At 41.0% G+C, this 20,854-nt stretch overlaps 4 protein-coding genes across 7 annotated transcripts in view; 3 read left to right on the top strand and 1 right to left on the bottom strand.

Annotated features, from left to right (window-relative positions):
* Positions 1 to 1,160: 1,160 nt before the first annotated feature.
* On the top strand, positions 1,161 to 6,802 carry LOC110178097 (solute carrier family 12 member 9). Its single transcript, XM_020945106.2, has 7 exons — positions 1,161 to 1,752; positions 1,873 to 2,007; positions 2,207 to 2,550; positions 3,572 to 4,842; positions 4,905 to 5,096; positions 5,158 to 5,337; positions 5,420 to 6,802. Exons 1-7 carry the CDS (start codon positions 1,488 to 1,490, stop codon positions 5,862 to 5,864), a joined length of 2,832 nt encoding a protein of 943 aa, XP_020800765.2. The 5' UTR covers positions 1,161 to 1,487; the 3' UTR covers positions 5,865 to 6,802.
* On the top strand, positions 6,802 to 10,842 carry amos (absent MD neurons and olfactory sensilla). The gene has a single exon (XM_086830441.1). It carries the CDS (start codon positions 10,034 to 10,036, stop codon positions 10,652 to 10,654), a length of 621 nt encoding a protein of 206 aa, XP_086686567.1. The 5' UTR covers positions 6,802 to 10,033; the 3' UTR covers positions 10,655 to 10,842.
* Positions 10,843 to 12,926: 2,084 nt separating this feature from the next.
* Positions 12,927 to 16,741, bottom strand: LOC110178184 (uncharacterized). 2 transcript variants are annotated; one of them, XM_020945217.2, is made up of 8 exons: positions 16,119 to 16,741; positions 15,933 to 16,059; positions 15,339 to 15,789; positions 15,117 to 15,281; positions 14,286 to 15,056; positions 14,048 to 14,168; positions 13,874 to 13,984; positions 12,927 to 13,816 (listed from the first exon to the last, which is right to left on the bottom strand). In XM_020945217.2, the coding sequence occupies exons 1-8, from the start codon at positions 16,270 to 16,272 to the stop codon at positions 13,236 to 13,238; spliced, it is 2,481 nt and encodes an 826-aa protein (XP_020800876.1). In that variant the 5' UTR covers positions 16,273 to 16,741; the 3' UTR covers positions 12,927 to 13,235. The 2 variants fall into 2 exon arrangements, with proteins under 2 accessions (XP_020800876.1, XP_020800877.1); XM_020945218.2 differs by having other exon boundaries at positions 13,874 to 13,981.
* A 113-nt stretch (positions 16,742 to 16,854) lies between these two features.
* The window catches only part of Pde11 (Phosphodiesterase 11), a 73,462-nt gene continuing 69,462 nt past the window's right edge, over positions 16,855 to 20,854 (top strand). Inside the window, exons 1-2 of one of the 3 annotated variants that reach the window (XM_086830435.1) lie at positions 17,416 to 17,491; positions 18,950 to 19,077. The gene's annotated coding sequence lies outside the window, so the exon portion shown is untranslated. Of the gene's footprint in view, positions 17,136 to 17,415; positions 19,078 to 20,854 lie in introns of those variants that run through there. The other 2 variants (XM_020945099.2, XM_086830433.1) reach the window with 2 other exon arrangements.

The raw sequence follows: 20,854 nt of genomic DNA, 5'->3' as shown, positions 1-20,854 counted from the left end.
AAATACCTACTCAAAGAATGGGATTATAATTTCAGTCATTTCCATTTCCAAATTATCTTCTTTGAGTATGCAAATTTGTTAACGAGATAAAAACTAGCTCGGGACAGTTTTCCGAATTCAAATTTAAGCATTTTTGGCTTTGTTATAATTTTTTTTAAATTTGATTTTAAGAAAAAATGGCGTAAAAATAGATAAAATATGGTGATATAATTTTAGTCAGAAGCTTATAAAGCAGTGAAAGAGTCATTTCCTACCCTATAAATCATATATATTCTTGATCAGCATCAACAGCTGAGTCGATCTAGGCATGTCTGGAAGAAATCGAAATTTTTACCAGTTTTTCCATTTTTGCAAAAAAAGATAAGGGGTTAATCATCATCATTAAAATTGTCAAAAAAATTCAATTTTCTAAAATTTTAAATTGATATGCAGATTTATTAACCTAAGAATAAATAGCATAGGAAAGCTTTGCGAATTGAAATTAATGCATTTTTGGCTTAGTTATGAGTTTTTTTCAATTTGATTTTTAGGAAAAATTGGCATAAAAATGTAAAAAAATACCTACTCAAAGAATGGGATTATAATTTCAGTCATTTCCATTTGCCTTTACTTAAATTTAAAATTGACCATGGATACTTTTCAATTTAGTATTTAGCATAGGTTCGCTTTCCGTATAAAATGTACTCCCTTTTTGGCTAAGTTTTTGTATTCTTAAGCTTAACTTTTATCCAAAAATTAACATATAAAATTGTAGATAAATATTTAAATTTAAGGTTATTATAACTTCAGTCAGAAGCTTAAATCGCAGTGAAGGAATAATTTCCGACCTTATAAATCATATATATTCTTGATCAGGATTAGATTTGTTAACTTTATAAAAACTTACAAAGGAGAGCTTTCCGAATTGATTATTTATTTTTAATACTTTATTGAATTTGATAAAAAAAAATCGACGTTTTAAAAATTCTACAATTTTTGGGCTATTGTTATTAATTCCACCATTGTCCCAATGAGTTAAAATTAAACCCTTGTTTGCTGTAGTACCGCGTAATATATGAATTTGGTTGGCTATCGATGGGCAGACGATATATACTGAAGCATGAAAGTTTATTTCGGTATATTTGTTTGTTAAAAAGCTGGTACTCTGTAGCTGCTGCCACACTGCCAGGGTCATGGGTGTTGTGGGAATGAATGGGGCTCTAAAGCCTCGCTTTAACAAATTTTGTTTGTTTTATTATAAATATCGTATGAAAAAAATAAACAACAAGACCATTAAATAAAAAAGAATTTTCCTATACAGTTTATCCAGTTCCAAATGCCTATCCCGAAATTAAGTTAAATGATTGAAAGCCCCGACCCCCATTGAAGTAAAGACCCACTCCGTCCATGGTTGTGATTATTGTTACTGGTCTGCGACAGCTGGAAATTGTAGGCGTTCGCTTGAACGTCTTCAGTATTTCAGCATTATTCGCAACACGGACATTGAAATGAGCGCTTCCACGGAGCAGGAGACGGCTCCCATTGCCAATTCGCGGAACGGACGCACGGGCAGCGTCTTCCGCAGTTTTGGCTCCCTATTCGGCGGCAGCCAAAACAGCGGCGATCGCCCCAATACGCCGCAATCGGGTGATGGATATGTGGAGTTCGGTATGCAGGATCCAGAACGTAATGGCCGTACCCTGGGCACCTTTGCGGGTGTCTTCAGTCCGGTGGCTCTGTCCATGTTCAGCGCTTTAGTCTTCATACGTGTTGGTAAGTCTGGCTGTGGTGACGTCACGGAACACTTGTTGTGCCGCTACCGCTGCCGCTGCTGGTCCATTGAACTTGTGTGCCCCGTTTCCTCAATATTTTAATCTGTCCTTCTTTGTTCAGGTTACATCGTGGGCAATGCGGGCTTGTACGTCACCCTGCTGCAGTTTCTAATCGCCTACGGCATCCTGCTTTTCACGGTGGCCTCCGTCTGCGCCATTTCCACCAATGGAGCTATTGAAGGAGGCGGTGTCTACTGTGAGTCACTCGATCAAACTTTTGTGTATAGCAGGGTATTCAAATTTTAGTCCGAAGTTTGGAACGTAGGGAAGGAGTCATTTCTGACCCTATAAAGTTAATATATTCTTTATCTGAATCAACAGCCAAGCCGATCTTGCCATGTTCGTAAGAAAAATTGTTTTATTTTATGTTTAAATCTTTTCCCAACCTCTTTCAGTCATGATCAGTCGGACGCTGGGCTTGGAATTCGGCGGATCCATCGGCACTCTGTTCTTCTTTGCCAATGTCGTAGGATCGGCTATGGCCATCTCTGGCTGCACCGAGGGCATCATGGATAACTTTGGCCCCGGTGGCCACTTCGTAACCGGGGACTCCACATTGCCGGACGGCAAGTGGTGGCGCTTCCTAACCAGCAGCATGATTAATACCCTTCAGCTGCTGGTCTGCCTAGTGGGTGCCGCCCTGTTCGCCAAGACGTCAGTGCTTATTTTAGGCACCGTCACCGTCTGCCTTTTCGCCACGTACATTAGTTTCCTGGCTGTGGGCGCCACCAATGATACGGTAAGAAATTTATACACTTGAAATAAATATTTAGTGATAAATTGGACGTAACACCTGGAAATGTATGTTCATTTCCAAATCGAAAATAGTTATCAACATGTTAAAAATAGTAAATACCTATTTTTTAACAGTGTAGCAATCGCTCATGGGAGCCAAAGCCCTGTCCCGCTTATCAATCGAAGATGCGCTATCAATATCTAGGCTATCTAGGGCTCAATTTGGGGTTTATTTTAAATATTTACCCAAGTCTTATCGAAAGTTGATAAGGACTTGGTCAGAAATTTGCTATAATTTATGTTGCGTGAAATCATTCCTTGCTCATTCCCAAGCAAGTGATTATTTTTAAGCTATCTGTACTTAGGGGGATTTTATAGATTTTTTTTTTTGGCCGGTAGTAGGGAAATTTTAAAGAATAATGCAAAATGACGTTAAATGTGTTTGTTTTTATTTGTGTTTAGTCGTTATTTGGGTTTATATTTTATATAGAAACTCTTTTAAATCAGACTAATTAGTTTGATAATCGTATAAAGGATAAACTAGTACATACAGTTTTTAGTTTTACTGATAGTATTTTGTATTAAACAAAAAAGGCTGAAAATAACGAGATAAGGGTTTGTGTGAATCAGAAAAGGCATGCTGATTACAACTTAGTATGCAATACCCTTTGTGTGGGCTAACCTACATTTTAAATAAATTTTATTGACGGAAAAATAGTTTAAAAAATTTGGGAGAATCTACCTTAAAAAAATATATTATTATAGTTTAACAAATATTCAAGACCATTTGCAGATAAGGCACTTTTTTTGCATTTCCTTACTCTATAATGCGAGCACTGAATCAAATCGCATATACACATATATATGTACATACGCATATACACATATATATGTATATACAAACATATATAGATATAGAAGCTCAACTGCGAACACTTAAACTCTTGATGATATTATAAAGCCCAGCGAATATGTTTAAGTGTACATAGAGACCTCACTTATAAGTAATTCTTCTTTACTTTCAGATTCCCGTGCCCGCAGAAAATAACATCTCAAAAACGGTGCACTTCCTTAACTATACGGGCCTGAGTGCCAATACGCTTCGGGAAAATTTGGGCTCTCACTATGGTCCCGACTACACGTCGAATGGGAAAATGGTGGACTTCTCCACCACTTTTGGTGTCCTCTTCTCGGGAGTTACAGGCATCATGGCGGGAGCAAATATGTCCGGTGAGCTAAAGAATCCATCGAAGAGCATTCCCTGGGGCACACTGTCGGCCGTGGCCTTCACATTCGTTTCGTACATCATCCTCTCTTTCCTGATGAGCTGCACAACGCCGTATTACACGATGCAGAATAACTACCTGTTCCTGATGCCGGTGAATCTGTGGCCACCGTTCACAGCCATTGGCATACTCACGGCCACTTTCTCCACGAGCCTGAGCAATCTGATTGGCTCGAGTCGCATTTTGGAGGCTCTCTCCAAGGATCAGGTCTTCGGAAGTCTCTTGAACTTTGTGCTGCATGGAACGTGGAAGGGTAATCCCATTGCTGCTGTCGTGGTTAGCTGGTGCCTGGTGGAGTGCATCCTGTTGATTGGCTCCTTCAACATCATTGCTCAGATCAACTCGGTCCTGTTCATGCTCTCCTATCTGGCCACCAATCTGGCCTGCTTAGGCATTGAGCTTACAGGGGCTCCGAATTTCAGGCCGTTGTTCAAGTACTTTACGTGGCACACGTGCCTGGTGGGTTTACTGGGCACCTTGATTATGATGTTCGTGATCAACCCGATATACGCCTCGTCCTGCATCATCTTGTGCCTGATCTTGGTGATTGCCCTCCACCTCTTCTCGCCAGCCGCCACTCAAGCGGCGCAATGGGGCTCGATATCGCAGGCCTTGATGTTCCACCAGGTGCGAAAGTACCTCTTGATGCTGGATCCCCGCAAAGATCATGTCAAGTTCTGGCGTCCGCAAATCTTGCTGTTGGTCTCCTCGCCCCGATCCTGCTGTCCCTTGGTGGACTTTGTCAACGACTTGAAGAAAAGCGGCCTATACATCATAGGGCATGTTAAGTTGGGAGACTTTAAGAGCGCGGAAGATGCCGAAGAGAACCAGCAGTGGTGGTCCTTCCTGGATCACATGCGAGTCAAGGCCTTTACGGAGGTGACCTTGAGTCGGAGCATTCGCGAGGGAGTCCAGCACTTGATTCGTTTGTCAGGAATCGGCGCAATGAAGCCAAACACGATTATTTTGGGCTTCTACGACAACGAGGCACCGAGGGACTTTTTCCAGAAGTAAGTGAAGATTTAAATCCTTGATCTGCTGGTCTGCTATGAATATATTTCTCTAACCACAGTGGCTCTTCGCCGTATAAGACCGATGATTTCAACACTGGCGACATCCAGAGCTTTCCCATTCGGCGTGACGGCGATCCGAAGCACTTCCAAGTCCAGGAATATGTGCAGATCCTTTGCGACACTCTTCGGATGAAGAAGAATCTGTGCCTGTGTAGGAATTTCCAGCGACTGGATAAGAACTTTATTGCCATGTGAGTGGACTCAAATTACTTAATCACTCAAATTTATTAAGAATACGATTTTGCCAAGCAGCAGCAAGCATGTCAAGTACATCGATGTGTGGCCCATTAATATGTTTAACCCCACCTGTGGTGATCCGTTCGACATGGTTTCCCTGTTCATGATGCAGTTGGCGGTGATAATGCTGGCCAAATGGAAGCATTTGCGCGTTAGGATTTTCCTCTGCGAGGCCAACGACGATCGTACGGTGGGGTGAGTTTAAAGCGATTTTACACACGGGCAGCGAAGAAAGTTGATGCATTTTGCGTAAATTGCTCTCTTCTCTCCCTCTCAGTACATTCGACACCCAGGCCCCACAAATGGAGATCTTCTCGAAGATGAAGCTAGAACAGTCGCTCAAAGAGCTCCGCATTACAGCCGACATTGTTGAAATCCAGGAGTGGAGTCGGGACAGTGACTTTAGCCGGCATGCCCGCACCCTTAGGCAATTCACCGCCCAGGCGGACAATGCCCTGCTGGAAGACGACGATGACGAGTTGACCGAGGAGAGGCTTAATCGCTCGCTAGTCTACATGCAGCGAGCGAATCAAATCATACGCGAACGCTCAGACCAGACGGCATTGTCGTTCATCTATCTCGCGGCACCGCCAAAGCTATCAATGCCGGATTTCGCACAGCGCAGCGCCAGCTACATGGAGTTGTTGACCGAACTGACCGCCGAGCTGCCGCCCACAATTCTGGTCCATGGCGTCAGCACGGTAACATCAACGACGCTCTAAGGGGTATTATTTCTATGAGTGATAAGAAAAGATGGAAAACCAGAGTGCAGTTGGAACGAACAGGGCCACGCACCAACTACTGTGCGTTTCTGTGAGTGCTTAAAGCTATAAAGAAATAATGATATTTATTAGGGTCGAGTCGCAGTGTGTCAGTACCATTTTTGTTTTAATTCAAAAAAAATACGGTTTTAATTTGTTTTAAAAAATTGTTTCTGTAACGTTTCCTAGAATTTCTAGTGTGTTCGTTGGTAAAATTCATTTTTCCCTACAACATTTTTATTTGGTAATAATAATTCGGATTTTTAACTAAAAGGGAAAGTATTCAAACAATTAGATCATGAATTGCATTTTTTTTAGCGGCTGACACTTAAAATACAGTTGTCATTCACTTGTCACACCGACTCGCCCTTTTTAACCACATATATTTATGTATTCTCCAGCGTATTCATTTAATATTGTAGCTAAATTAATATTTATTCGCACAGAACAATTAAGATCATTATAACCGAATCAAGAAAAAGCACTTCATATCACCGAAACTAAAATGTAATAACTTTATACACTAAAACTAACCATGACGGACCATCTTACAAACTTATACACAGAAATATCATATATTAAATCGCCCCGACCGAGAGAGCTCACACCGATATTATCCCATTTTGTGATTGAATACATGAATATATTAACATACCGAAATTTAAAAAGAGTATTAGATAACCGCCGTCGATTGTGGTTGTAAAATCAAAATGATTTCAAGAAGCACTTAGTTTGTAAGCTATTTACAGTTGATGGATTGATTTAGGCGAATATATATTTGTGTGCGTGAACTGTGAACAAGTTAATATGTAATTTACAATGAGCACAGCGTTAGTTGTAATCAGTTCTTTCCAATTATTTTAAATAAAGTCTTAGCAATATTTATGTATTTATGTAAATGTGAAGTGTTTTTTTTTTAATTCGTGAATGGGAAAGCTTAATTGCAAGACCTTAACCGCAAACCAAATTAGAAGAGAAGCCCACACGACCCCCCATTGCTTCTCTCTCTCAATGAACAAAGGAATTTCGTGCGATTACTAAAAGTTAGCTTCGTTTTCAAGACACTCCCTATCGCAGCATCCATTAACACTTTCCGTTCCCCTATCTCCCTGGGACTCTGTTTGTGAATCTTTTACCGCTACCATTAAATGCTTATTAAGATACGAGGAGCGGAGCTCACGCGTAGCAAAGAACACTGATTACAAGAAGAGGAGGAATCAGGATCAGTTAGAGGAGCAGCAGACGGGTAATAGAGTCATAAATGTCACACGGGTTACGCTTGATCCCCTTGTTGCACTATATTTATGTGATGACAATTTATGATACCCATCGTCGCTGGCTACCTGGCTATGCGATATCCTTGCGGGTATCAAGGATCCTCGCTTCAAGTGTCAATAAATTCCCGTAAACGCACGCAATTGCCTGACACGTTTCCAGGGGCGCTAACGGACAATTTGTGGATAGAGAGAGAAAAGGATCCTACTGTAGGGAAGTGCCTTTGAAGTGTGTCTAAGTTATGGCATGAGTTTTGTGGAAATTTTGTCGCACACTCCTGTACGGATTGATATCTATGGGAGAGATTTACATTTTTATTGGTTATCCGTTTACTTTTTATAGAAAATTAAGGAAAGTGTTAGGTTATACCATTTTTTCGAGAGTTCAGAACTGATTTTGGAATCACCCACAGGCTGAAATAGTTTTTTGAATATTGAAAAATATAGGTACTTGTACATTTTCCATAGTATCTTCTGTGAGCCGTTCAAAGTGAGAATTTAAACGTCTTTAAAGACCTTGCCAGACACGCTGTCTGCGGAATTTTGCACATCTGTGGGTATAGACCACAAGAGTTTTACTTGGAAACAAACAAATAGTTGCATATGTATACTATTTCATAATTCCAGATTATTACATGGTAATTTAGGAAACAATGGGTCAAAAAACAATAGCAACAAACCCAGTACATATCGCTCCATTGTTCATGATTTTATAACAAAGGAAGGAATCAACAAGTGTACAAGGATATATAGAAAAGAAATTCCCATGGAATTCCTCTTGACTTCTTTAATCGCATTTTCGCAATTTAGCGCCAACAGCTAATCCGTAAAACGAAAACGATTTATCCTGGGCCAGAGGGAAAGCCCTAGAAACGCGCAACACAGCGAAGGATTACCATCAGTTGGCCTATTGTGTCCTGGTCACAAAGGTTGCCTACTTTCAACCAGAACCGCCTACCAGCCAACTACCTATTGTTGCTATTTTGACAGGGCCTCCGCCGGACTCTGGAGAAAACCTCTCTTGACATCGCAGGTAGATCTCCGATCACAGGCAAAAATGCTAATTGGAAAACCCAGAAGGGGCGTTGCCGATCTTTAGGCTATCCGCGAACCTTTCTCCCGAAGGCAATATTGCAGCATAATGCTTGATCCGGGATCGCACTTGGCCTGAGCGGCGGTCGCGTGGCAAAGTCCATACCGATCCATCAGCTATCAACGTCGCCGCGTCCAGATCAAACGTCAGAGTCCTTTGTCGGTCCCGAGACTTTGTTCTTTCTGACTTGACATCTTGGATGAAGAGTATCCTGAATCTGGGCCATCCAGCAGCAGTGGCATCATTTGTACTCTTTAGCCATGCCCGGCGCTTCTTTTTGGGTCAGTGTTTTCCAATTGTTTGGCCGCGTTTTACTTAGAAACTCCTCGAATTGAATTTCATCCTTGCTATTGCGAGTCTGTGGAGTCAATTAGCCTTTCGATGCGGCTACTTGAAAGTGGGCTGGAGAACCATCCGTCTGGGTATCATCAAGAGAAGGTTCAGCATGTATAAAATAGAGCAGAACGATTTGTTTTTAATATTTCTTCTAGTAATATAATAATAACGTTTACTTGTTAGTTTTTTTTAGATTTAAAATACAGCATATTGACATTTCTTTTACCTTTCAAGTCATGTCCGTCTTTGCGTTTCTACATATACATAGCTGCCATAGAATGATTTAACAAAAAATCATTAAAAATTATCTAATTTCAGACATGACCATTGCTTAATATTATAGATTTTTGCTTAATTCAAATCGGCATATATAGCTAACATATGTATGTTCAGGAAATTAAATTAAATTATTCTGAAAAGCCAAAATTGTGAATGAAAAACTGTTAATTAGTTTATGATTTAATTGCAATCTGCGAATTTATGATGAATTTAATTTGTGAATCAAACTATATTTATGGCTATCATTCACTTTTTGACCTTCAGATGACACAAATAAACCCCAAAATATCAATATTCTAGGGGTTTTAAATCGATATTATCAAAACAATATTATTACAACTATATTATTTTTATGCTGTTTATGAAAATGTAAAGTTAAATGCAAATTTCGGACTAATATTATAATACCCTGCAAGGCTTTAAAATTTTATAACTGATTGTTAAGTGAATTTAGAGTAAACCTTTTATAATATCGATCAGCTCATTCGTGCTAGGCTTACCTTAAACTGCGAGAGAAAGCCACTTAAATATTTATATTTGACCCAATAAGCGATAAACTAAAATCGAAAGTTGAAAACCACACACTGTAATTCTGGCCTTTGTTCTCTGCTCCGAGAGCTCCTGAGGAGGGCCCGATCTGTACTTATACTAGACCACAGACATGCAACCGAGATGACCCAAAAGTGGCAGTGGATCCTCAGGAGGAGGCAGAGTGGAAATGGCAAAGATTCCCACAAGAAAGGCATTTCATTGTTTGATCTCGCATATTCTGACCTTGGTAGCAATTGTTTGGCTATAAAAAGTGTAATTTCAGTGCGAATAACGAAATGTAACAAAAGAGAGGTATCATTACGGATGGTGGCCCAGTGACAGGTCACACAAAGGGAGTCGTAGTCTGATACCTGGCTGAAGAGGAGAGTCGGAGAGTCAGAGAGGCAATTAAACGTTTTGACCGCAAGCCAATTTAGAGCACGTTCTGGGGATTTGATCCTCGAGAGAGGCGGGTTACCTGAGGGGATTTGCAGCGAATCAGGTAACAGGTAGCAGGTAAGCTGCCTCAGCCAATCACAGAGTAGTTACGGCGGCTATATAAACCAGAGTCCTCTGCTGGCCAACTCCAGTTGTCCTTCGAGCCTTCGAACGTTAACATGCTGACCAACAACAACGACCTGATGGAGCAGTTCTACTACACCGACGAGTCGCCGCTACCAGTTCTGCCCGAGTTCCTGGGCAACGACGCCTTCCAGCAGCTGGAGCAGTTAATGTACCAGCAGGAGTTCAGCACCAACAGCGGCGATAGCCTCTCCGATGGCACCGCCAACAGCTGCTCCATGGATCAGTACTACGACGACACCCCGGCCGTTCTGGAGCTGGAGCATATGCTGAGTGTCCAGAAGCAGCAGCAGCAACATTATCCGCATCATGTGGGAAAGAGCCAGGGCAAGAGCACAAAGTACTGGACAAAGCAGGAGCGAGCCAAGCCCTACGACAAGCTGTCTACGTCGATCTCGTCGTCAGGATCCTGCGGCTCCTCCGCTAGCAGCAGCTCCCAGTCATCCTCGTGCGGCGGCGAGGTACTCAAGAAGCGTCGACTGGCGGCCAATGCCCGCGAGCGGCGACGGATGAACAGCCTGAATGATGCTTTCGACAAGCTGAGGGATGTCGTGCCATCGCTGGGCCATGACCGGCGGTTATCCAAATACGAGACGCTGCAAATGGCGCAGGCGTACATCGGTGATTTGGTTACGCTGCTGTCCAGGGATTACTGAGAGAGAGGAGAGGATCCTCCTTCCTTCCTTCGTCTGGCGGAAGTCCCTTCTTCGGGCTGTGTTGCAGCAACACTTTGAACACGAAAACCTAGTGGAAAACTTATAAAGGCTGTTAGTTTTAAGATTATTATCATAGTTGTAACTCAATATAGTTTAATAATATTAAAAAATATAAGATTTAAATACTATCCTGTGATTATTACTAGGGTGGTTCTCCTTTTAAAGTTTAAGTGATTAGCAACAAAATACTGACTGCCGCAGAAACACACTGAAAATATTAATACACAATATCAATATTTATAATATTGTAAAAATCATATTTGATTAGTTTATCCAATTGAAGACCCCCAAAAATAGAATAGATTATGAACAAAAATGTGTTTGAATTCGAAATTAAACTTGTATATTAAGTAAACTTTAAAATAGTACAATATATTATATTGTTATATATTATATATTTAAATACCTCCATTAAATAATCCGGAGATTTAGTTTACATTTTTTCACATTCGTCACACATTTGACTCATTTTAAATATTTAAACAAGAATGAAATCTAACTTTGGAAAGCCGAAGTTTATATACCCTTGAAATTTGCAATTGATTCGAATCAGAATACGATCATAAGTATACTTAAGAAAGTCGTATTTTTTAAATCGGTATTTATCAATATTTTATATGACAATTTTTTCGACAAATCAATGATTAAAAAACTCATAACTAAGCCTAAAAAGCTTGAATTTTAATTCGGAAAGCGTTCCAATGCTTTTTTTTCTTAGGCTAATGAATCTGCGTCATTAATTTAAAATTTTAAAAATTTACATTTTTTGGCTTTTTTTTTGGCAACACTACCTATTGGAAATTTTTGAAAATTTTGAATAAATTAAATTTTTGTCGGACATAGCTAAATCGACTCGGCTTTTGATCCCGATCAAGAATATATATAATTTATAGGGTCGGAAATGACTCCTTCACTTCGTTATAAGCTTTTGAATACAATTATTATACCCTTCAAGGTTATAACAAGGGAATCCTTGTTCGATCCTTGAGACAGGAGGCTAGAGCGGCTTGTGGACTAAGTAGGAAGTGTGCCACACCCACCAAAACATCAGTTAGCAGCACAGAATTGATGAGTTCCGACTTCCTACACCACACACACACACACCGTGGAGGGAAATCCAAAGAAAAACAGAAGTGATTAAGGGCCGCAAACGTCAACAGGTAAGCATTAAGGATAAACAGAGTCGCCGCTTCAGATCCTTTGGAAATTGATTTAAACATAGTCATTTGTAAATGCTATGGGAATTGTGGGAGGATCTTAGGAACGCAAAGGATCCGGTTGAGTTCTATAAATGGCAGTAAATAAATGGAAATGGGACTCAAAGACACAATTTTAGTTTCGAATATCACATGTTTGTATTTTGTATACAACTCTAAATTATCTATAACTACGGTTTCGTATTGCTAAAAGTCTAACATTAATCTTACATTAAATACTTTTCACAATCCCTATTAATTTATTTATATTAGGCTAAGTGAATTTTTATGTAAAGAGCGAAACGATGGCGTGTGAAATTCGAGCGAAAGTTATAGATGTTTATGGTTATATAACCGAATGACATATTGTTGAATAACTAAATGTTGTTACCTTATTGCAATAAAGAATCTTTAAAGTAGCTGATTTATTCAATAGGAATTAATCGTTAATGTTTAACGTGGACTCTTGATTTTTCGAGTTGTTGATTATAAAGGTGAAAGTGTTTAAATATTACTTTGTAGAACATCGGTCAATTATTATAAACCTTTGAACTTACAATAAAACGAAGAAAAATGTGTATGAAGATCGAATAGATGTCTCTTGCTTATAGAAAAGTCTCATCTGGCCAAAATCCGTTAATAACGAAGTTCGTTAAATGTGCCTAAAAGCTACCAGTAAATATATATATAAAGGAAATCAAACTTTATAAGTTTATATGTAAATTTTAAATATATTTTATAAGTATATTTGCGTTAATGGTGTGAAGAGCGTTCAGAATTTCTATTTTAGACTTAATTTTATAATTATTTACAGTTCTTAATAGGTATAAACTAAAAGCATTGGCGACTTAAACGAATCAATTATTTAGCGATTATAGAAAGCTTAGGCAACACTCTAGATTTAAACAGAGAGGATGCAAAGTGAAGACTTGACAGGACGTTTACTCTTTGGGAGATAAGTGACTGTCATCCATAAATGTAAAATTTATTTTTAGTGCAATTAAATAACTCAACGATGCAGCTCGGGGATTAATTTTATTTAACTTTTTATCTAGTAGTTTTATATATTGCTGTTTACTAAGTTTAAAATATGAAAAATTAATAAACTTTTATACAATTTGCAGAGGAAAAAAATTAAAATCTAAAATCGGCTAACGTTGCGTCCGTAAAAAAGAGAAGCCTAAAAGTGTAATGTGTCTGAGTGTGTGGTCCTGTAAAATGAACTTTTTCTTAAATGTTTAAATCAAAGCTGAGATAAGCTGAACACTAAAAACTAAAACCGAGAGATTTGGGCCCTCCTCTCTTATTTTTTGAAGAATATGTTATTACATCATCCACGCTTTACCGCGCCTGGGCCCCCGTCCTCTCATCGGACCCCCTCGGGGGAAAAAAGGTCTTGGTCCGCCATCGAATCCTGAACCCGGCATCCGTTGAAATGGCGGCCTAAATGGTCCCGGCCCACCCCAGCCCCGTCCACGGCCACCACGCCCACCTCCACGCGGTGGCATTCCATCGGGACTGTTGTTCATCATAGGTGGTCCCGGAAAGCGTTGGAACGGTGAGAAGGGTGAGCCAAAGGGAGGTCGCGGCGGAGGAGGAGCACTGCCAGCCATATGCATGGGAGGCATTTGATTCCAGGGCTGCTGCTGTTGGAGATGCGGATGATGATCTTGCTCCTGAAGATGATGTTCCTGAAGGTGGTGCTCCTGCTCTTGAAGATGAAGCTCCTGCTGGTGATGCTGTCGCTGCTGCTGTTCGGTGTCCTCATCGTCCTGCAAGAAGCTATTGTTGCCAGTCGTCTCCCAAGGATTCAGGAAGTCCTGCGGCGTCTCCAGCAAAACAGGACGCGAAGGATTTGTTGTTCCATTGATGTCCGCATCAGCCTCCTCCTGATTATCCTTTGAATCTGAATTGGATAATTTTTTAGCTTTAAGGTTACTTTGACTGTAAGTTGAACTGTTACCTCTCAGTGACTCATCGATATCGTCGTCTGACATGTCCATATCGATGACCATATCAGCGGGATCATATCGGGCAGCGCCATCCACGCGATCCGATTCGGATGAGGAGCCTGCTTGTAGAGCAAATATATTAAACAACTGGTTACATAATTTTGGGAAATATAAGAAACACGTACTGGCATTCGATTTAAGCGGCGAACTGGTCTTGCCCTTGGCATAGCTCCCATTGCCAGGCGGAGCCATTTTGGCATTTGGATTTGGGACAATCCGATAGTCCATATCGCCGCCAGCAAAGTCCTGCAAAAAAAGAAAAACGATTAAAGACCAAGGCCGATATAAACTTTACTATAATGTATGGCAAATGGATATTCTATTTGATATAAACTGTTCGCTATCTATATAAAAAACCATTACCTTTTCCGCTCGGCCAGGCGATCCTGTAAGCGATATCAAGTTCCTGTGATCAATATCCGCCAGCTGCCGGGACTTGTCCTTGCTAAGACCCAATTTGGCCGAACCAAAATCAAAGGCCGGCGGCAACTGTAGGGTGCGATGGTCCACATCCTCGGCCCCCAGCCCAGCGGGCAGATGCTCATTGTACTCAATGGGTGCAGATGCGGCACTGCACTTTCTCTCGAAATGTGGCGGCGAGTGGGGGGTGGATGGATTTGCTGGATACGATGAGGAGCTAGCTCCGCTGCTATTTAGGCTAGAGTCCAGCGGCGTCCACGACATGCTCATGTTCCACGTGCTGTTGAAATCATCCGCAGAGCCCGTAGCTGGTGGCAATGGGGGCGGTGGCATCGGCGTCGGCGTGTACTGACCATCCGAAACGCCACTTCCTCCGCCGACACTTCCACTGCCGCCGTAGACATGCGATGGCAGCGGCGGAACATATTGCTCTTGGTTGCTACTAGAGCTGAAGAGGGGCTGATTGGGGGTATATTCAGCGGATCCTCCACCACCACCGAGGCCAGGTATGGCGTTACTATTGGAGCTGGAAATGGGCTCCGGTTTGTAGAAATTGGCACTTGGCACATAGCCTTCGTCATCCGAACGCGAGCCGATCACTTCTATGGCGCTGCCCCTATCCTTCGAGTCCCGCTTGAAGTCATTGATGTCAAAGGGCAGCTTGCCACCGTCTAGGTAGCTGGAGAAGCCATTTAAGCCACCGCCAAAGAGGTTCTGATTGAAGGAAGAATATTATTATTAAGAGGTCTTCCCTTTGCATAGCTCTCCAATTACCATGCCCAGCGGCGTGTTATTCTCTTCAGGCAGCTGCAGGTCGGCGTCTCGTTCTGGGGAGGGTGCATTAATATCCGGGGAGGGTATGGGACTGGCCAGAGTGGGTATGGTCTCGTCTAGCTTTCGCTTTACGATCTTAATGCGCGTTCCAAAACTTTTGTAGGCCTGTCAAGGTAAAAAAATATTAAATCCAGCTTAAAGTCTAATTTTCATTATACTTACACTGGCCACTACTTTGACCTCCTTGCCCTGGTGCTCGTAAAATTTCTTAGCAGCTTCCAGGCTTGCCAGAACCGCCTTCCGGCTCTTAATCTCGTTCTGCAGGTTCTTGTTGTAAGCATTTATGAAGGCCACGCACCGTTCCACCTCCTTCTCAATGTCTCCGGAGTGGCTCTTGTCCTTGAGCTGCTGCTTGATCACCTCGATTTCGAATGTAGGCGGCTTCGGAAGCTTCTTCATGCTTTTGTCCGTGGACTCGGCCAATTCGACGCACTCCCGCATCTGTGCAATTAGTGTGGCGTTCTGGAACTCGTCACTGACATCGATCTGGGACTTTTTGGGCGGCGCTATGTTGAGCAAGCCGCTCAGGTCGCTCAAGTACTCCTCGTTGTAGATCTCGCGCTGCTCCCAGATCTTGAAAATGCGCAGGATTTTGTCCTTGACGCGTTCGTCGCTAGAAAAATAATTAAAGTGGTATTATTTTATTATTATTTATTATTAAAATGTAAGGCAATATCACTCGTATCGCGTCCCAGTTGCTATCCGCCTGGTTTAAACGATTTAAACTAGTGATGAAGCACTTTCTTCACTACTTACCGCACCATGGTGGTGGCTCTCTGGAGCGCGGTGGCCCAGCACTCGACGAACTCGTAGCGCTTGCGCTTGCTGTACTGGATGACATCGTTGGCCAAATAGAATAGCACCAGACGGTGTTCCACGCGAACTGCCAGAACAAGAAAACCATTAGCCTGGAGTAGCGAAGGGACCCAGACGAGGACTCACCCTTTTTGAAGACATTTAGCCAGCATTGGATGATCTTCTTATGGTTGGAGCGGTGCTGCAAGCACCAGTTGGACATCTGCTGTATGCCCTCCTGCGTGTCCTTCAGCGCTTCAAGGCGTGTCTCGAACAGTTCCTCGTCGAAGGCTTCCGACATTTTGCTGGCGATTAGTGGGCCGCGATATTCATAATCTTTGGATTCGCAAAATTGTTTACAAGCGTGCCGCTGTTTTTCAGTGTTTTCCTCTTCTCCCCACACGCGCACTTTTTTACACAAACACACACACACACTGGATTTTTCACTCCACTTTTCTTGGCGTTGCGCTTTTGCTAATTAGCACATCTTGTGAGCAATACACTCTTTTGATGAATTCTGCGTAGCCATTATGCTCAGGTGCTTGAGTTGAGCTCTTTTTTAGAATTTGTTAATTGTTAATTCTAGTTGTTGAAAATATATCAATATATCGATATTTTTTCTAAAGATGATATATTTATATCGTGATATTTTGTTAGCCAAAATATCGATGTTGCGATATATTTTGTAGTGTATGTATTGATATTTTATTTTTAATATATATTAAAAATAATTAAACTGTGTAAAATTACAATTTGTTATTCAAGTTACTAAATCATTAAAAAACCTCTCATTTGCGTGCTTACAAAGCGATAGCGATAAAATTTTCAACCAATCGATAGTGCCGTAGGTTGTCGATGTTTCCACATGTTTTTTACCACCGCTAGAAATAACCTTTTTTCGTGAAGTATGATCGATGTTTTAACGCGATATTGTTATTGATCTTCATCCATCTCTTCCGAGGTAAAAGCGGGAAAAGTTTGTCAACAAAGTTAAAAACAAGCAAAGTTATGAAATCTTGAGCCAGGCCTCTGCCAACAGCACCTGGGATGCTAGTGGCAGCCAGCAATTGGAGTCCTTCTATTAAAAAAACTCAAAGGAACGCTATCAACAATATTTACGCTCATTCCTAGTGACAGTGAACACACAAAATGTATATTGTTCAGGTTAGTGCCACATAAAATATTCTTTTGAAATATCTAATAGGTTCGCAATTAATTGCCTTGATGAGATCACTATAAGACAGAAATGTTAAGATTCTGATAAAATTACGAAAGGTCAGGAGAAGTTCTGCGCAATAAACAATAACCAGAACGTCTCCTAGTGGAGCGAAAAAAGCTAAAGTTGTTTTGGTTTCACGAAACAGCCCTTAAACGTTTGTGGATTGTGGACGTTGTGGGCTTTGTGGACCTGTATTAAAGCTCTCGCGAAAGTTCAAACAAAATCAGTTTAAAAAAATATTCAGCGAAGGCGGTGGTAGACGCTTTCTCGACGCTTTATCGTAATTCTCGTAAATTTGCCGGTACTTCAAACGTTGTAGGAAACAAACTTAAATTTATTGATAACATTTTGTGGTTAAACTAAAAACATTGAAGTGTGAGATTTGTGGTTGACAAATGTTGAAGTTGCTATTGCTGTGGTTGTGGCTGCGAGTCGGTTTGTTTTATTAATTTGCCGGCATATGGTGTCCCCGATTGGAGATGAGCAACATCTTCAACTATTATATAGAAAGCATTTTTTAAGAACAGGAAAAATATAAACGATATATGAAAGTACAAAATAGTTAATAGTTATTGTTGTTGATCAAACATTCTAGTAAACAGTGAGCAATAAGTAATTATAACCAATAACAATATGATCGTAGTTTTCAACTTTACTCGTGTCACGTTCGCATTACTAGTTGCCGGTTCTGCCGGCGGTTGTTGTTTTCTCCCCTTTCATTTTTATACCCTTTACTAAATCGGTATTTTAGCTTAGTGGCAGCCGAGAACGTACGGAACAAAAACAGTATTTAAGCTAAAATATTTAATTTGTACAGAATTTGAGGCTGGCGCAATCTCATTTTAAAATTTTCTTTGAAATAGGATAACAAAAATGGACGTTATTAGAGAATAAAGATGTTTCGAAACATCACTTGGTATTGCTCAAATTTGTTGTAGCAACATTTGCCTTTATTTGGGTGTTCCAAAACATATTCTTGCGAAAATATCTGTTTTTTTTTTAACTTCATCACTTTTAATTTCACACTCTTTGCTTTGGTTATAGGGTATCTCTCAGTGCGTTCCACTCGACTGTAGCTTTCCTACTTTCTGTTGTTGCTTTATTTAATTTCGGTTGGATGAGGACGCAACAAAAACTAATCATAAAGTACGGACAATATTTTTGGCAAATGCCACAACTACCTTTGCAATCTGCTTACAAATAAATAATAAATACATTTGGAAAAACACATTATTATATCCTTGGGTCGTTTTAGAAAAACATTAATTATGTAATCAGGAGTCGTTTTTATTTAACAAAATGTCTTCTCTCTCCTAGACGGTCCTCCAAAAATGTTCGATTTCCTAGTTCCTATTTTTTTTGGTGATGTTCAGTTAGTATTATGCCATCCCGATTGCTGGCCAACTGTAAAATGAGCAAGTGTTTTGCATTTTTCGCCAGCACCTCCCCTGCCTTGTTTGCCATTAGGGCCATGTAATTATTCTGATTACTTGGCTCAGACTCCCAGAGACAGCGACACAGACGCAGGACAGCCCCAATCACAGCAGGGATAAGAACAACAAAAACATCGACAACAAGTCCCACGCTGCGCCACTGACCCAGTGCCAAGTTACGTCGTCCGGATTCCGGTATTGTGGGTTCCAATTCGGATTCGGACTCGGTTCTAGTTTCGGGCAGTTGGCCAGCGTCGCCACGAGACGGCCAAAAGGAAATGCGCCGTAGCAAATAATTACGCTTCAATTGCTGCTCTCACTTCAAGGACACTCGGTTTGGTTTGATTGTGTCTCGAGCTCTATAAAAAAATAAAATTAAACTAAAGCGACACTTCGTGGCACTTAAAGAGCGCCTCCAGGAAAACGCAATTACAAATAAACAATAGCCATCGAGGTAAGTTTGTTTGATTGTTTGTTTAATTAGCCTGAAATATACTTAGGAAAGTAGATAATAATATTTGCATTAAATAGTCAACATATAATTGAATGTCTCTGAGCCATTCTTTCCAAAAATAATTGTTAGAAAAGGAGTTTCAGGTTCTCTTTGAATCATTTTTATTTATTTCCGCTGACGTCAATTCCCAGAGCTCTATCATTCGCTACCCTACACACACACACACTCGCATACAGCATCCCTTGGCATCACCCACACAGAATTACCTACACTACCACAGCTCCCTCATGCACCCTCCGTTCGCTTACTCGCGTAATGACAATCAAAATTAGCCCACACCTTTGGCGCAGAGAGAAACAATAAACACTAATTAGGAAGCAATTCCGACGACAACATCGCGCAATTGAAAAGCGTCGGGCTTTCCACTCGTGTAACCTGATTTCCCAGGCTCTGAAAGGGCCTGAGGAGTCCTTACACAGAAATTAATATCGGTCTTACTATATCTTTGCTAAATATTATAATTTCATTCAGAAGCTTAAAACGCACTGAAGGAATCATTACCGACCCTATAAATCATATGTATTCTTAATCAGGATCCAAATCTGAATCGATCTAGCTATGTCCTGAAAATATATATTTATTAATTAGCTTGATCTTTGCTTCTATTTTTTTTATGTGTAGGTGTTTTCAATTAGGAACTCACTTGCAGGGCTTTTCCTAGACTACGTCGCAGTTTCCATAAAACTCAAGGGAATTGTGGGAGCACGACTTTCCCCTTACCTTTAAAAAATTGTAACTTGTGATGAAGAATCGATTGCGTTCGAATATCATACACAAGCGATCGCTTTTCCACTTCAGCAGCATTCCACCAACTTCTGACTTGCACACGTCCATCAATGTCGAAGCCATAAAAAGTTTAGCATACAACTGAGCGCAACGGGTTAAAAATGTCAGCATTTCCGGTGAAAAAACGGAAGGAAAAGATATGTAGGGGGTATGCTTGGCTAAAAGTGAAATAAATTCCATTTGACATCAAAGGGTGTTGGCAAAGATCGACGTCATCGATGGCATTAGCAGCATCCCACGCTGAGTTCGGCGGAAAAATTCAGAAATTGGCGTAAACAAGTTGAACAGTCAGCATTGAATTAGTTCGTATGGGATTAAGTTCGTCCCTTCGCACTCAGTGTCCTGTGTTCTATACCCGATCCTTAAAAGAACCGAGATTTTGTTATGAAAATCCAGCTAGTCTGGATTTGGATGGATATAAAGAGGTATACGTCGCGTCCTTGTCACTGGAAGGGATTGCCCTCGAAAGGTGTGTTACCGTAGGAGGTCGCGGGGGCACAAATGAAAAATTGAATGCATCGCTGGCCGTGCGGGGACGCACACATATGATGTATGGCCGGGAGCTCTTCCAAGCAATTGTGTCGCAGAAGGAGTCGCGGACAGGAGCCACTTTGGCTGCTTTACTTTTTTGCTTTATTTGCATATGTGAGAACGACAACCCGCAGGGTCACACAGGCATCCAGCTTGACAAAGGACATGTTTGCCAGGACGCGGGGACTAAAAGGAGGGGATGGGATCGCCTTCCGCGGTTGATGGAAAAGCTGCCGTGGCTGGCACTAAATAAGTCAACTTATGATATATGACAATTTACTTTTATCCCTTAGCCTTGGCAAAAGTAAATTGTTGGGAGTCATAAGAGATAAGGGATGCTTTAATGTATCGCTTGACGTATTTATCTTGCCTCAAATTTAAGCTGTGAAAAATAACTGTA

The sequence above is a fragment of the Drosophila serrata genome, unplaced genomic scaffold, assembly GCF_035046125.1.
Source record: "Drosophila serrata isolate PLE 108 unplaced genomic scaffold, ASM3504612v1 contig_240, whole genome shotgun sequence".
Taxonomy (NCBI): Eukaryota; Metazoa; Arthropoda; class Insecta; order Diptera; family Drosophilidae; genus Drosophila; species Drosophila serrata.
This window is presented reverse-complemented; position numbering and strand designations above follow the sequence as displayed.